This window comes from Lepidochelys kempii, chromosome 1, assembly GCF_965140265.1.
Source record: "Lepidochelys kempii isolate rLepKem1 chromosome 1, rLepKem1.hap2, whole genome shotgun sequence".
In the NCBI taxonomy this organism is placed as follows: Eukaryota; Metazoa; Chordata; order Testudines; family Cheloniidae; genus Lepidochelys; species Lepidochelys kempii.
In genome coordinates, this window is record NC_133256.1 from 178494967 (window position 1) to 178507400 (window position 12434).

General features: G+C 44.8%; 1 protein-coding gene across 4 annotated transcripts in view; it reads right to left on the reverse strand.

Annotated features, from left to right (window-relative positions):
• ROBO1 (roundabout guidance receptor 1) overlaps nt 1-11113 on the reverse strand; it is a 440544-nt gene extending 429431 nt beyond the window's left edge. For all 4 annotated transcript variants that reach the window (XM_073303979.1, XM_073303988.1, XM_073303999.1 and 1 more), the window contains exon 1: nt 10338-11113. In XM_073303979.1, coding sequence (XP_073160080.1) covers nt 10338-10392 — 55 coding nt within the window. In that variant the 5' untranslated portion in view covers nt 10393-11113. The remainder of the gene's footprint in view (nt 1-10337) is intronic.
• Between the last annotated feature and the right edge of the window lie 1321 nt (nt 11114-12434).

Here is a 12434-nt window from a genome sequence, read left to right on the forward strand (position 1 = left end):
GAAAGGCTGGAGTTCTTAAGGTAGAACATGTAGTCCAGGACCATTGGTATCGCAGAGGTGGTGGCAATTTGATTGTTTAGGTACCATATGTGGAATCTCTTCCATGTATGCAGGTGCATAGCCTGTGTAGTGGGCCTTCTGCTGTTCAGCACGATGTCTTTAACATCCTCAGAACAAGTTATCTCCTCACCTTGGAACCACTGAGGAGCTAGGTTGCAAGATGGGGAGACTCCAGGTTTGGATGCAGAGTCTGGCCCATGTCCTGAGAGAGGAAATTTGGAAGAAGTGGGAGAAGATGCGTGGGCATGACCACATCTGTTTCAGGTATGGGTACCAGGTGTGTCTGCACCATGCTAATGCTCTCAGGATGACTTTGGCTTGATCGATTCTGATCTTATGCAGGACCCTGGACAACAATCGGTTAGAAGGAAAAGCACAGAGGAGGGGCGTGTGCCACGGAATGAAAAATGCATTGCCGCTGAATCCTGATCCCAGACCCGCTCTAGAGTGGAAAGCTGGACATTTGTTTTGCGGCGAATAGGTCCAACGTGGGGAAACCCCATAGCTGAAATATGCTCTGGATCATGCAGGTGTTGATTTCCCCACTCATGGTCATTCGAGAGCCTTCAACTTAACGCATCGGCCATGATATTCTGATACCCCAGCAGGTAGGTGGCTGATATGCTGTACATACAATGTTCAAGTTTTATGGCCTCCATACATAAGGAGTGTGATCTCTCTCGTCCCAGCTTGTTTATGTGAAACATGCAGGCTCCATTGTCCATCATGATCTCTATGTTTTTGTCTTTGATCAGAGGCATGAAATGTGTACAGGTATTGCAGACTGCCTGTAATTCCAGTACATCGATGTGGACTGTTATTCAGAACGAGACCATCTTCCCTGTACTGTGAGCTTGCCTAGGTGGGCACCCTATCCCTATCGAGAGGCATCCATTGTAATTATCAACTTGGGAGGACGCTAAAGGAAAGGAACACCAGCACAGATGTTGTGCAGGTGAGTCCACCATTGTGATGAATACTTGACCTTCATTGGCATACTCAGAAGTTTGTTCAAATTGTGTTTGTGTGGTGTGAATACAGTCCTGAGCCAACCCTACAATGTGCAGTCTGGCATGCGCATGTGCAGTCTGGCATGTTTCACCACGTACATAGTTGTCACCATGTGACCTAGTAGCTGAAAACAGGTCCTGACCAATACACAGCCCCAGGGTATCAAGGTATCGATGAAGTTCGTTAAAGTGGTGAATCTCTGAAGAGGTAATGATGATGTTGCTTCTAGAGAATTTAGGTGCGTTCCGATGAAGTTCAGTTTCTGGACTGGCATCAGTGTGGACATTTGGGTGTTTATTTGTAGACTGAGACTGGTGAAGAGTGACATTGTCTGGTGCGTGACTGTGACGGTTTCTGCCCGAGTGTGAGTCTTGATCAAACAGTCGTCTAAGTAGGGACATTATATCACGATCCCATGATTGTGAAGGTGGGCCACTGCCAGAGTAAGGACTTTGGAAAACACCTGGGGAGCTATGGAGAGGCCAAAGGGTAGTACTGTATATTGGAAATGGTCCTGTCCCAGTACAAACCGAAGACGTTTCCTGTACATAGGGCATCTAGTAATGTGAAAGTGTATCTTGCAGGTCAAGCTACAAATCAATCCCCTTGTTCCAGTGCTGGAATGACTGTAATCATCCTAAATCATTGTGTTATGATGAATTTGTTTAGCTTCCTGAGATCGAGGATAGGTCTCCATCCTTCTTCAGGGTTAAAAAATAATGGGAATAGAAGCCCTTCCCTCTGTGTCGTGCCAGAACTGGCTCTATCGCGCCCAGTTGTAGGAGATGCTCCCGTTCCTGTCCCAGGAAGGGCTTGTAAGAGGCGTCCCTGAAAAGGGACGGGGAGGAAGAGTGGGTAGGAGGGATGGAGAGGAACTGGATGGCATAGCCAGTCTTGATGATTTCCAGTACCCATCTGTTGGAAGTGATGGTTCACCAGTTTGGATAGAACGGTATTAGACAATTGGTAAAGGGATGGTTGTTGGGAGATAGTGTTGGCAGCAAAAGCTGGGGGAAGGTCTGGAAGCCCTTGACCAAACCTTCAACTCTGCTGTTTAGAGGTTGATTGTAAGTTGTGGTGGGTTGGGAGGATCATGGTCTGCGTCTGGGTGATCTCGGTCTACACCTCTGGTTGGTCACTGTCTATGCCTCTGGTTATCATATTGTCTCGGTTGCTGTGTATACGGGGCATAATAGTCTCATTTGGTGAGAATGAAGTGTAGGTGGCAGGAGCCGCCTTCTGAGCTAAAACTTCTTTCACCTCCTCAATGTTGTGTTTGGGAGGGGCAGTTGGTGGCACTGTGGATCATGGTGAAGAGCATCTATGTACCTCCGTGGTGCCACTTAGGAGTCTGGGGTAAAACTGCCTGTAAGCTGCCAGTGGTCCCAGAATGCCCACTGAGGTGGGAAGGACGGGGGGCGGGGGCAAGATGACCATACCAACCTTGAAATTCAGACCCTGGCAGAGGCTTAGGGCGCTCATGATGTGCGGACTGAACACTGCCTTGCACAGGTGAAGAGTGTTGGGAGGAGAAAGCGTCCCCTTCCTCATCTTCATCCTTCTCACTAGAGAAAGAAGGAGCAGCTGTCGTTGATGGAGTGAGCGGTAGTAAAGGTAGCGAAGCAGTATCGATACAGAGGAGAGGCGATTCTGGTAGTGGGTTAATTTTCAGGTCCTTTGGAGCAAGAAACTGTTGAGGCTAAGGTAGTGATGGAATTCCCTGTGTGAAAGGCAGAATGGAGAATTGTGGCAGTCCCAGAGAACCTTGCAGTGCCAGTGGGAAAGGAGCCAACAAAGAGCATGCCAAGGACAGTGTGGCAATCCACAGTGCAGCGTCTGTGCTATTCAACATATGACCAGCAGGTGACACTGTTGCCTTTTGTACTGCAGAGTCGCTCAGTACACAGTGCTTTGTCTGTGCTGCGGAGGAGGATGAGGCAGTATTCTGCCTGTCCTCTTTCTTAGAGCCTGCCTAGTTAGGGTCTGCAGCTGCGACGGTACCACTGGTACCGTAGGTCCCTGCCAACTCAAAGGTACTAAGCCATAGTGTGGTCACTACCGATGCGGTGGATGGAGTCAGGGAACGTTTCCTCTTTGACGTGGTCTAGGCAAAGGGAGTGCTAGCTCTCCTCTTTCCACATCCTTTGGAGACAGGTCCCTTCCTTTCAGGATGGTGGGGTGGGGTGTCTTTCAGAAGCCACCTGCGGTAATGGGGTTTATAAACATCTACAGCATTAGCTGCTCATTCACTCACTGCTCCATTTCCCCCACAAAACTAAAATAAGGAAAGTTTGAATAAGAAATGGAAGGAGAGGAAAGACAGTCACACACCTGCCTCTCCCTCAAGCCACATGGTTGCTTTGGTCAAAGGGTGCACGAAGAAATGGGTGGAAGGAAGGATCTCTTAGGTTATTTGCTAGATTAGGCCTCTGCTCAACACACTTTTCCATAGCAACAGAAGCCACTTTTGAGGCTCATCTTTTCACTAGTAAAGTTAATAAAGGAAGTGAGATACTTAATTTGTGTTTGACATTTCTCATTTTATGTGATACCTACCTATTCAGGAGCTGAACAAGAAACACTTAGATTCTAAAGCCATAGTTCTGCTTTTTACTCTTAAGGGGAAGCACACATTTGTAACAATAGACTTGCCTCTCATTCAAGCTTAAGATCCACAAAGGAACTCAATCATTGCAATGCTGAGCATCACAGCACGTACCTTTTAGGCACTTAAAAAACATAGGAACAACACTGTATTTCCAGAACCAAGTTAGACACCTATGCTCCCTTTACAATGAATGGCGAGAGATAGATACCTTAGAATACAGTCCACAACAGCCAACACAGTAGGTGGGGAGCCACCTAAGCTAGCCAATGGGAGATGCCAATAAGACTGGTATGTGCCAAGACCAGCCCCTTTGTCAGAGACAGCTGCCTAAATCTAGGCTCCAGGAAAGCATCAGTGACTGGGCAAGGCTATATAGCAGATCACAGAAAATTTTTCACATCCTTAAGTATAGGAAGTTTTATAAATGTCCTTTTTCTTGCTTATAAAGAGCCAGGTTTCTACCCATTCCTTGATTATGAAAAACGAGAAATATTAACAGTTCAGGCAGCAAAACAATTTTATAGCCATTCCATAAATAATGGCAAATTCCTAAATCAGTAATGATTTACATGAATAATGACAGCTCTGTGATGAGCATGAAATATTTTGAAAATTACCCCAAAGTAACTTCTGAAATGGCAAATCAGGCAGCCATTTTTAGATTCACGTTGGTTAAAAAAAAAAAAAAAAAAAAAAAAGAAGAAAGTTTGACAACACAACACAAAACTAACAAACTGCATGAGCTCAACAAGTGACTGGATGCGTGCAAGCTCCAGCATTACGTACAAACTAATTTGGCAAAGCAATCATCCCCTAATAGGGCCAACTGCTACACCACGTTTAGGGTTGTGAAATAAAAGCCATTTCAGTTACTTGAGCAAATTAAGTATCAAAATACTGTTTGTTATACTTTCTACATTCTTATATACTGAGAAGTAAGAGAATCAGGTTTCATCAGATTTGGCCAAGAAGGTTCTTTTTCAAACAGATACTGAGTCTGAAAAACTTCAGCTTCAAAGGATTAGAACAGTTGAAAATAGGATGTAGTCTAGAAACCTCTTCTCAATTTTAACACCATTAAACTAACAAAATAAGATAGCCAAAGAAATCCATTATGCGCTCAAAAACAAGCATCCCTTAAATGGTTAATCCTAACAATCATTTGGCATGGATGCAGCACATTTACAAGAGACACTGAACCTGGCTGCTACTTAGTTGTCATTAGTTTCTGTTTTTTTTGCTATTGTTTGCTCCCTTTGAAGTGTCATATTAAACCATAATAATTAGACTATTTGGCAGTAGCTTCAGGAGGACAGTACCCGTTCTGTACCTGGATTTTGTAGCTTTTAGTCAAAGCGCATGGAAATATTTACTTCCTACTGGCCCTGAGCTGGAAAGAGTTCTGCACACTACCAAAGTGTTCTTTGGTTAAAGCATGTTAGTTGCATGGTTTTCCTGATCAACATATTAGCCAACAGGGGAACAACAGTGGCATTTGAGCACTGATAGAGAGAGAAATCACTGTCCTTGTGGACAAAAGTAAGAATCTATACAATAGCTAGCAGTAACTGAGATGAAGCAAAAGTCTGTGTGCAGCAGTAAGGAATGCAGCCAAGCTTCCGATGTTTGAAATACTCCTCTCTGTTAAAAGGTATCTTGAAAGTCACGCTGACCCTAAAATCCATCTTTGAAGCCACATCAAAAAACTTGTCTCTCCCTTGATAACAGAACCATAACAAAAACCACACTAATCCAAACTGGAAAAGAAAAGAGGGCTCTTTTGTTACATTTTTTTTAAATCTCCACAGGTAGCAGAGTTATTGGCTATGAATAAGTGGTTTCCAACCAGATGGTCAACTGGGTATTTAAAGCTGTGTTGTGTTATGAAGAAGGAATTTAGTAACATGTGACTGGTCTCCTCATACTTAGGCTGGAGTCATTGCATCTTCAACCATAATGCTAGTGCAGACAACTTCGACTGCACTAAAGCTAGCTCTACCCTCTCAGGTCCTCCTCTGAAAGAATTACTGTAATTCTATTTACTAAAATAGATAAGCTTTTACTATCATTCAGGTATTAAAGAGATGCAATAGTTTTAAAATTGACAAATTCTCTTACATTTTTTTCTAAAGTACTCAAGTCATTAGACAATCTACATTTAAAATCTAGTTATCCTCGGAGATACAGCTTATTTTTTTTTAAAAATTACTTCTTCCTATGATATTGATAGAGAACTGTGAGCTTCAAGGTGAGAAAATCATTTGTCAGAAGCATTTTGGGAAGTTTGTCAGCGTCTTCTTTATTGAAGTAGCAGAAAAAATCTAAACTGTTGGTTTACTTCATCCAGTGGGTAGACCACCAACTGGCACAGACTTTTTAGGTTCTTAGATTTCTTCCACCTGTTCTATCAATCCTCAAACAAAACTTTCCTATAATGGAATACAGGAACCAGTTTTGCCCTCTACTAGTTAGAACTATCAATGAAAACCACGCCTGCACAGGAAACTCTTAACCACATAAAGCTGTTTCAAAAGGCAAAAAAAATCCCTGTTCATCAAATTTACCAACCCTAATTGAAGAGTACTAACTTGTATATCCTACAATGACCAGGTAATGAGAGGGAAAGCATACTGAGCAAATTGGGATGCACTGGAAAGCTAGGCAATAGAGCATGCTGTAGGAATGCAAGGATTTTCATTGTAGACTCATGAATCCAGCCAGTTACAAATTCTCTCTCTGCCCAGGAGATGATTAAAGGCTTGAGCAAGAATTTAAAAACAGAACTGTGTGAATTGATTCCTGGCAAGAGAGTGTATGGTGAGTCAGTCAATCAGTCTCCACAACTGAAAGCTTTAATTTTTAGTCATATCAGTTTGATGTTCCTACTCCTGGTGGGGAAAGATATGAGAATTCTATGAGCTATTAGGAGCGATCACCCAAAAATAAGGGTGGGGTGGGGTGTGCAAAGTTTAGGGAATGGGATTACTCAAAACAATGGCCATATCTCTTAAACCCATCCTTTTATCTAGAGACTAAAACACAGAGATGGAGGTGTGAGGGACAAGAGCTCCTCCATTCCAGCACTCAGACTAATTCAAATTTCAAGTGTAGCCAATATCTACTAGCCCCAGGCTGATATGCAAGGAGGAGCTACAGAGAAGATTACATGGCCATTAAAATCCCAGGACCATTCCCAACACCTGTGCTTCTTTCCAATAAACTGCACCTTGATCTTTCTAGTGGGAATCTCTCCCCTCACCCTATGTCCCCCCAGTTTTATATTGGCCATTGGCTAGTAGATTCCACCACACACCATCCTTCTGGTTAAAAAGAGTTTGACAAGTTTTTCAGTCCCTAGCCTTCGAGAGCTCCACATAGGCATTCCTTTTTCTATTGAAGGCAATAGGATTTAGTCCATTAACTTCAGTGGGAGCAAGAGCAGATTTAGAAGGGGGAAAAAACAAAACAAAAAAAACAGTTTCCTGTAATGACAGAGAGGAGGAACAAACAAGCAAAAAATCCCACTACTTCTGAACCTTTTCTGGATTCCATTGAGAGAGAGAGAGAAGGAGGTGGGGGCCTGAATGGAGGAGGGAAAAATCATAAGTGGAACCCACTGGTTATGTGAAAGTAGAACTTAGGGTGCCACATTTTCAAATTTGGCTTTAAATTTTCAGTTTTACAGCCACATTTTGATGTTCAAAAACCTGATCACAATCTGTTAGATGTCTAAGTGTCCTAAGTTTCAGGCACATTATACCTGCAACCACAAAGACGGGCCTTTTAAAAATCTTGCTCTTTGACTAACTGTATCTAAAAAACAAAGAGCTTAAAGAAAACATTATCTCCTGTTCACTAGTGACAAGTGAAAAAGTCTCCCTAAATATTGGAGTCCCCAAAGTAGAGATGGGATGCAGTTCTTCTAATTTTCACATTTCTCCAGCATGAAAAATCAAGAAAAAAAAATCTGCAACCAATCAAGTTAATTTCATTCTGCTGCTCCAGATGCAGGGAATTTTGTGTGGGAGAAAAAGAAGGGACAAAAACTAGACAGGAAAATCTGCTAGTTAACTTGGAATAAAGGACTCATCCAGGTACAGTCTCAGCTCACCAATTTATCCTTATGAATGTAAGTTGGCCTGGTATAGACAGCTGGCAGAGAAGTCCTATGCAGAACAAGTTATTAAGAATCAAACATTTTTCCTTCCAATTATCTCTTCCTTGAAGAAGCTAACATGGAATAAGGCATATAAATCCAAACTAGAGAGAGCAACAACATTTTTTTGCAAGCCAACAGCTGTGGGATACAGAGAGTCGCTCCCTTTCCGCATTAAAAAGAGTACAAGAAAATATAATACCTAGCAGCCAACCTGTAATAGTTCAATTAATTATATGATCTATAAACAAGCATTTTAGAAGATAACTTATTACATTCAGCGACATAATTAAGGTTTAATTCTTCAGGCACTGTATTTAATTTAAATCTTTCAAAAGTGTATTCATTCACTGACAGATCAGGTGCCTTGTATTACCATAACTTTACTCACTCATCGGGCTCTTCTTCAATTGCATAATTATCAGCTCCTACTTGGTCATGTTAGTATTCATCTAAACTAGAGGACAGGGTTTAGCTGAATTTGATACTTTGATATACGATGAAAGGAGCTGCAAGTTAAATGTGGTCTAAGCATTAGTTGGTAAAAACAATAGGTAAACTTATTGGAGAAGAAAAAAAATTGAAGTTATTTTTAAAACTACAAATCCAGGTGGGGTACAAACACTAATTATAGGTGAATATCATAGTAAAGTCCACAGTAATGATGATGAACAAAGGCTATATAATATATTATCCAGGACCGCTTCATGGGGTACTTAAAGATAGAGAATTTGAAAGTGAACAAAAATTGCTATCAACGATACCCTATTAGTATAATCCTATCTTTAATCTACAGGCATGATACAATACCTCAACACACATAAACCCAGCTCAAACAGTAACTAATGATCATTAATCCCCCTATCTCTTCAGTGATCTCTCCTTCCTCCATTTATCTAACTGACATTTCACCCTACACACGTGAATAAACTTTAACAGAGAAGGTGAATCAAAAATAATCTCAAAGCAATCTAAGACTATAAATTAAAGTTGAGAACGCGGGGGGGGGGGGCGGCAAGCGGGGCGATTTGTTCTCGGTGCCTTCAATTTGCATCCAGCTTGGTGGCAAAGAGCACTCAATCAAGTAGACATGCAAACTGTTAGGATGGCTACATTATCCAAGTGAGAGAGAGAGAGAAACAGAGCCATGGAATTTGAGGTTTAACCCATTCACCTGCTCAGCTCCCACAGAGCTGCCCCCAGCTGCCCTATTTTAAAGGAGCCACCCCCCGTGCAGGGTCCCAGAGCCCCGGCTCCAGCTTCGGCTCCAACCAGAATCTGAACGTCTACACCGCAGCGGGCTGCCGGAGATTTCGCTACAGCACATAGGAAATGGCTCATTTTCCTCTCCAGGGTGCTTCGTGTCACCTCTGATCGGGGGCTAGATTTCACGCAGTTGCAATTGTTTAAGAATTTCAGTAATTAGACGAAATGATTGTGACATGTATGCCACGATTCCAGCCACTCTCTCACAAAGCAAAGGGTACTGGATAGAAATACTGGCCATGCAACGTGAAGAGAGTTAACAACCACGCATTATTTACGGCTGTTATACATTGGGCCACTCGTGTAACTACAGATCCCACAGCCTTCGAGATACACGTTGTAGCTCGTCTAAAAGTTACCACACGAGAGCAGGATCTAACTTTTTGAAAGAAGCTGAGCACTGGGAGATAGCTAACACGAGGAATACTGTACACTGCTTTGGAAGCACAGTCATCAGCTTTGTTTGGCAAAATACTTGTATATTTCAGTAAAGGGTGGTCCGAAATTAGCTTCCTACAGAAATTCACGAGAGATAACAAATCTATTAACTGTTAATCGCCCTTTCAAAAGAGAGAACTTTGACCTAGCTCATTAATGATGCAAGAAAAAACGTGTCCTGTGTAAGCCCTCAACACACACTAATTTCCCCCTTTGTAATACCTATAATCTATATCTAAATCCAACCAAGTAGAACAAATAGTTCCTTCCTACAGTAGGATGTGAGCTATTTCCTGCCGTTTCTTCATAATCAGTTTTAATTACAACCCTAGGTTACATCAAACAACTAATAGCCCGTTGCTGCTGCCGAGAGTGGGTGAGGGGGAAGAAAAGTCCATGCTAAAAGATCCTGGGCGATCCAAGGCCATTTGTTCAGACACAAGCCCTCTCCTCCCCTCCCTCTTGTTCTCCGTCCCTAAGACTCCAGGTTCAATCACAGGCAGTCTACAAAGCAACCCATTTAAAAATATTTGAGACTAGAAAAAAAATTTAGGCTGTTCTCCCCCTCCCCCTTATAAAGAAAGCATTTTCTCACACATGATCTGGTCAAGAACAAACTTAATTTAAATCGGAAAGAGAGAGGCTGGAGCGCCAAAGTACAGACTGGAAAAAGCATCTTCAGTGAGTGAAACCAGCACAGCGCTGTGCAAAGAGAACCCAGAGAGAGAGAGCGCGTTCCTTACTAAACTTTGGCATTTAAAAGGTTTCCTTTCTTTTTTTTTTTTTTTGGGTGGTTACCTGAAGAGAGACATATTAATCCAAAGAGGTAAAAGTGAGCAAACTCCGCGATCATTGTCCTCAGGTGGCGCCTGCAAATAGTCTCATGCCAAATGGGAGGGGGAAAGAATACAAACTAAAAGCCCCCTCCGACTGTAAATCCACAGAAGCTTAATATAAGCAAGGTTTCCTAATCCTCCAGGAGTTAACAGCGAGCAGAAGGTATTGTCAGCAGCGCCCCAAATCTTGTATCTTCTCTCCCTTGCTCCGGATTTTCCTAGGAGGAGCTCTGACACTTCCTGGGACCATCAACAGTGAAGGAGAAAACAAAAGATCCGCAATTTTCTGCAGCTTGGATTCTCTGTGCCCTGTTCGCAAGCTGCGTCTCCAGCCCGCGACTTCGCCTTCAGCACCCAGGCCACTTGCAAGTATCCCAACAGAGCACTGCCCCTCCGAGACCATAAACCGCTGCAGCACCCTGGCAGGCGGAGAGAGGGAAAAAAGTGCTTGCTACGACCTGAGCCACACAAAGTCACTGGGCATCCGAGGAAGGCGCAGGGGTGACGGCTGCTTTGGGTGAGGGCCCCGGCTCGGTGCCTTTGGGAGGCTGGAGGGAAGAGTGAGGTGGAGCAGCAGCAGCCCTCGCTCCCATCACTTGGGGCAAAGAGCCAGAAACGGAGGGAGCAACAGAGCCTTGCAGGAGTCACGCGCAGCAGCAGGGTCACCCCAGCAGCAACTCCTCGCCCTGCCCTGCATCTCCCCCTCTGCCCTGCAAGCGGGCATGCAGACCTCTCCTTTCCCCGAGCCGGAGCCGGACACAAAACAGAGAGGAGAGCGCAAAACTTCCAAGGGCCACCGCCCCCAACCCACCCACCCACCGACCCGGCCCCCTAGTGCAGCCGCGAAAGGAGGAGGAGGAGCAGCAGCAGCAGCCGCTCCTTCGCCTCCCTCCCTGCTCGGGCAGCAGGAGCCGGCGGGGGCTGGGCACCGCGGTGTCTCTGCGGGGCTCTCAGCAGCGTCTGAAGTTTCTGGTGGCTCGGGCCCGCCGTGGGTCCCCCTGGCCCCTGCTTCAGCTGCGGGGCTGATGCCGCCCGGAGACACCTTAAAGGAGCCGCCCCCAGGCAAGCCCCGCACGCCCAAGGCGGAGAGGCGCGCGCCGCGTGGCACGGGACCGGGCCGCCCGGGGCTCCCCGCAGCTCCAGAGGTGAAGCCCCAGAGCGTAACGCTACCGAAAGGTAACCAGCGAGCGCCCGGGCTGGGTGTGCGCGGAGAATGGAACATGCCGCGTCTCACCCTCTATCTCTCCCCGCCCCCCCGCGCAAATGGAACTTCCCGGTCTAGGGCTTCAAAAATCCTCCCGGGTCCAGTCGCTTAACCCTTCGCTGCCAAAGGCACCGAGGCTGCAAAGCAAAGCGCCAGAGCTGGCTCCAGCCGTCTGGTGCATTATTGCTCAGGAGGGGAGCAGGAAAGGTTTTGCGTGGGCTGCCTTCCAAGGAAGCCGCATTGTCTGGGACACGCAGGAGCCGAATACCCCGGCCCTGAGTAATGCCTGGGTGGGCTTTGAGCCAAGTTTCACTCTATTTCTGGGGAACGTGCAGCTACCCACGCAGCAAGCAAGGAACCCACAGTCAAAGGAACACGCTACGGGAAAGACAGTTATTATTGGCCTCGCAACCCTGCAGCAAGCAGCTGGCTACTTAAAAACAAAAAAAGTTAGAGGAAATAATGTAAAGGTTTATACACGTGATGTGAAGTATTTCCTGAGGACTACTCAAGTGTAGTAGCCTGGGGCCGTGCAAAACTAAGTTTGTAGTACAATGTTTTAAAAACAAACACTGGTTTTGCTGTTTGCTGTTCCGTCTCCAAAACACCAAGGACGCTGTTGCCACTATACCAATTAATAATAAATACACAGAAAGTGATAATTATACATCATGCATACACAAAGAACTTCCTTGTGAAGTAGTTGGGGTTGCTATACGCACAACATGGCCGGCGAACACCCACTAAAGCATGGGAATGAAAAGGTAAGCCAATTGTTGCCAGCTCTCCTGATTTTAACATAAGGCTGACAAATATTTGATGATTTTCTTAATGCACTGGCTCCCTGAGTCATGT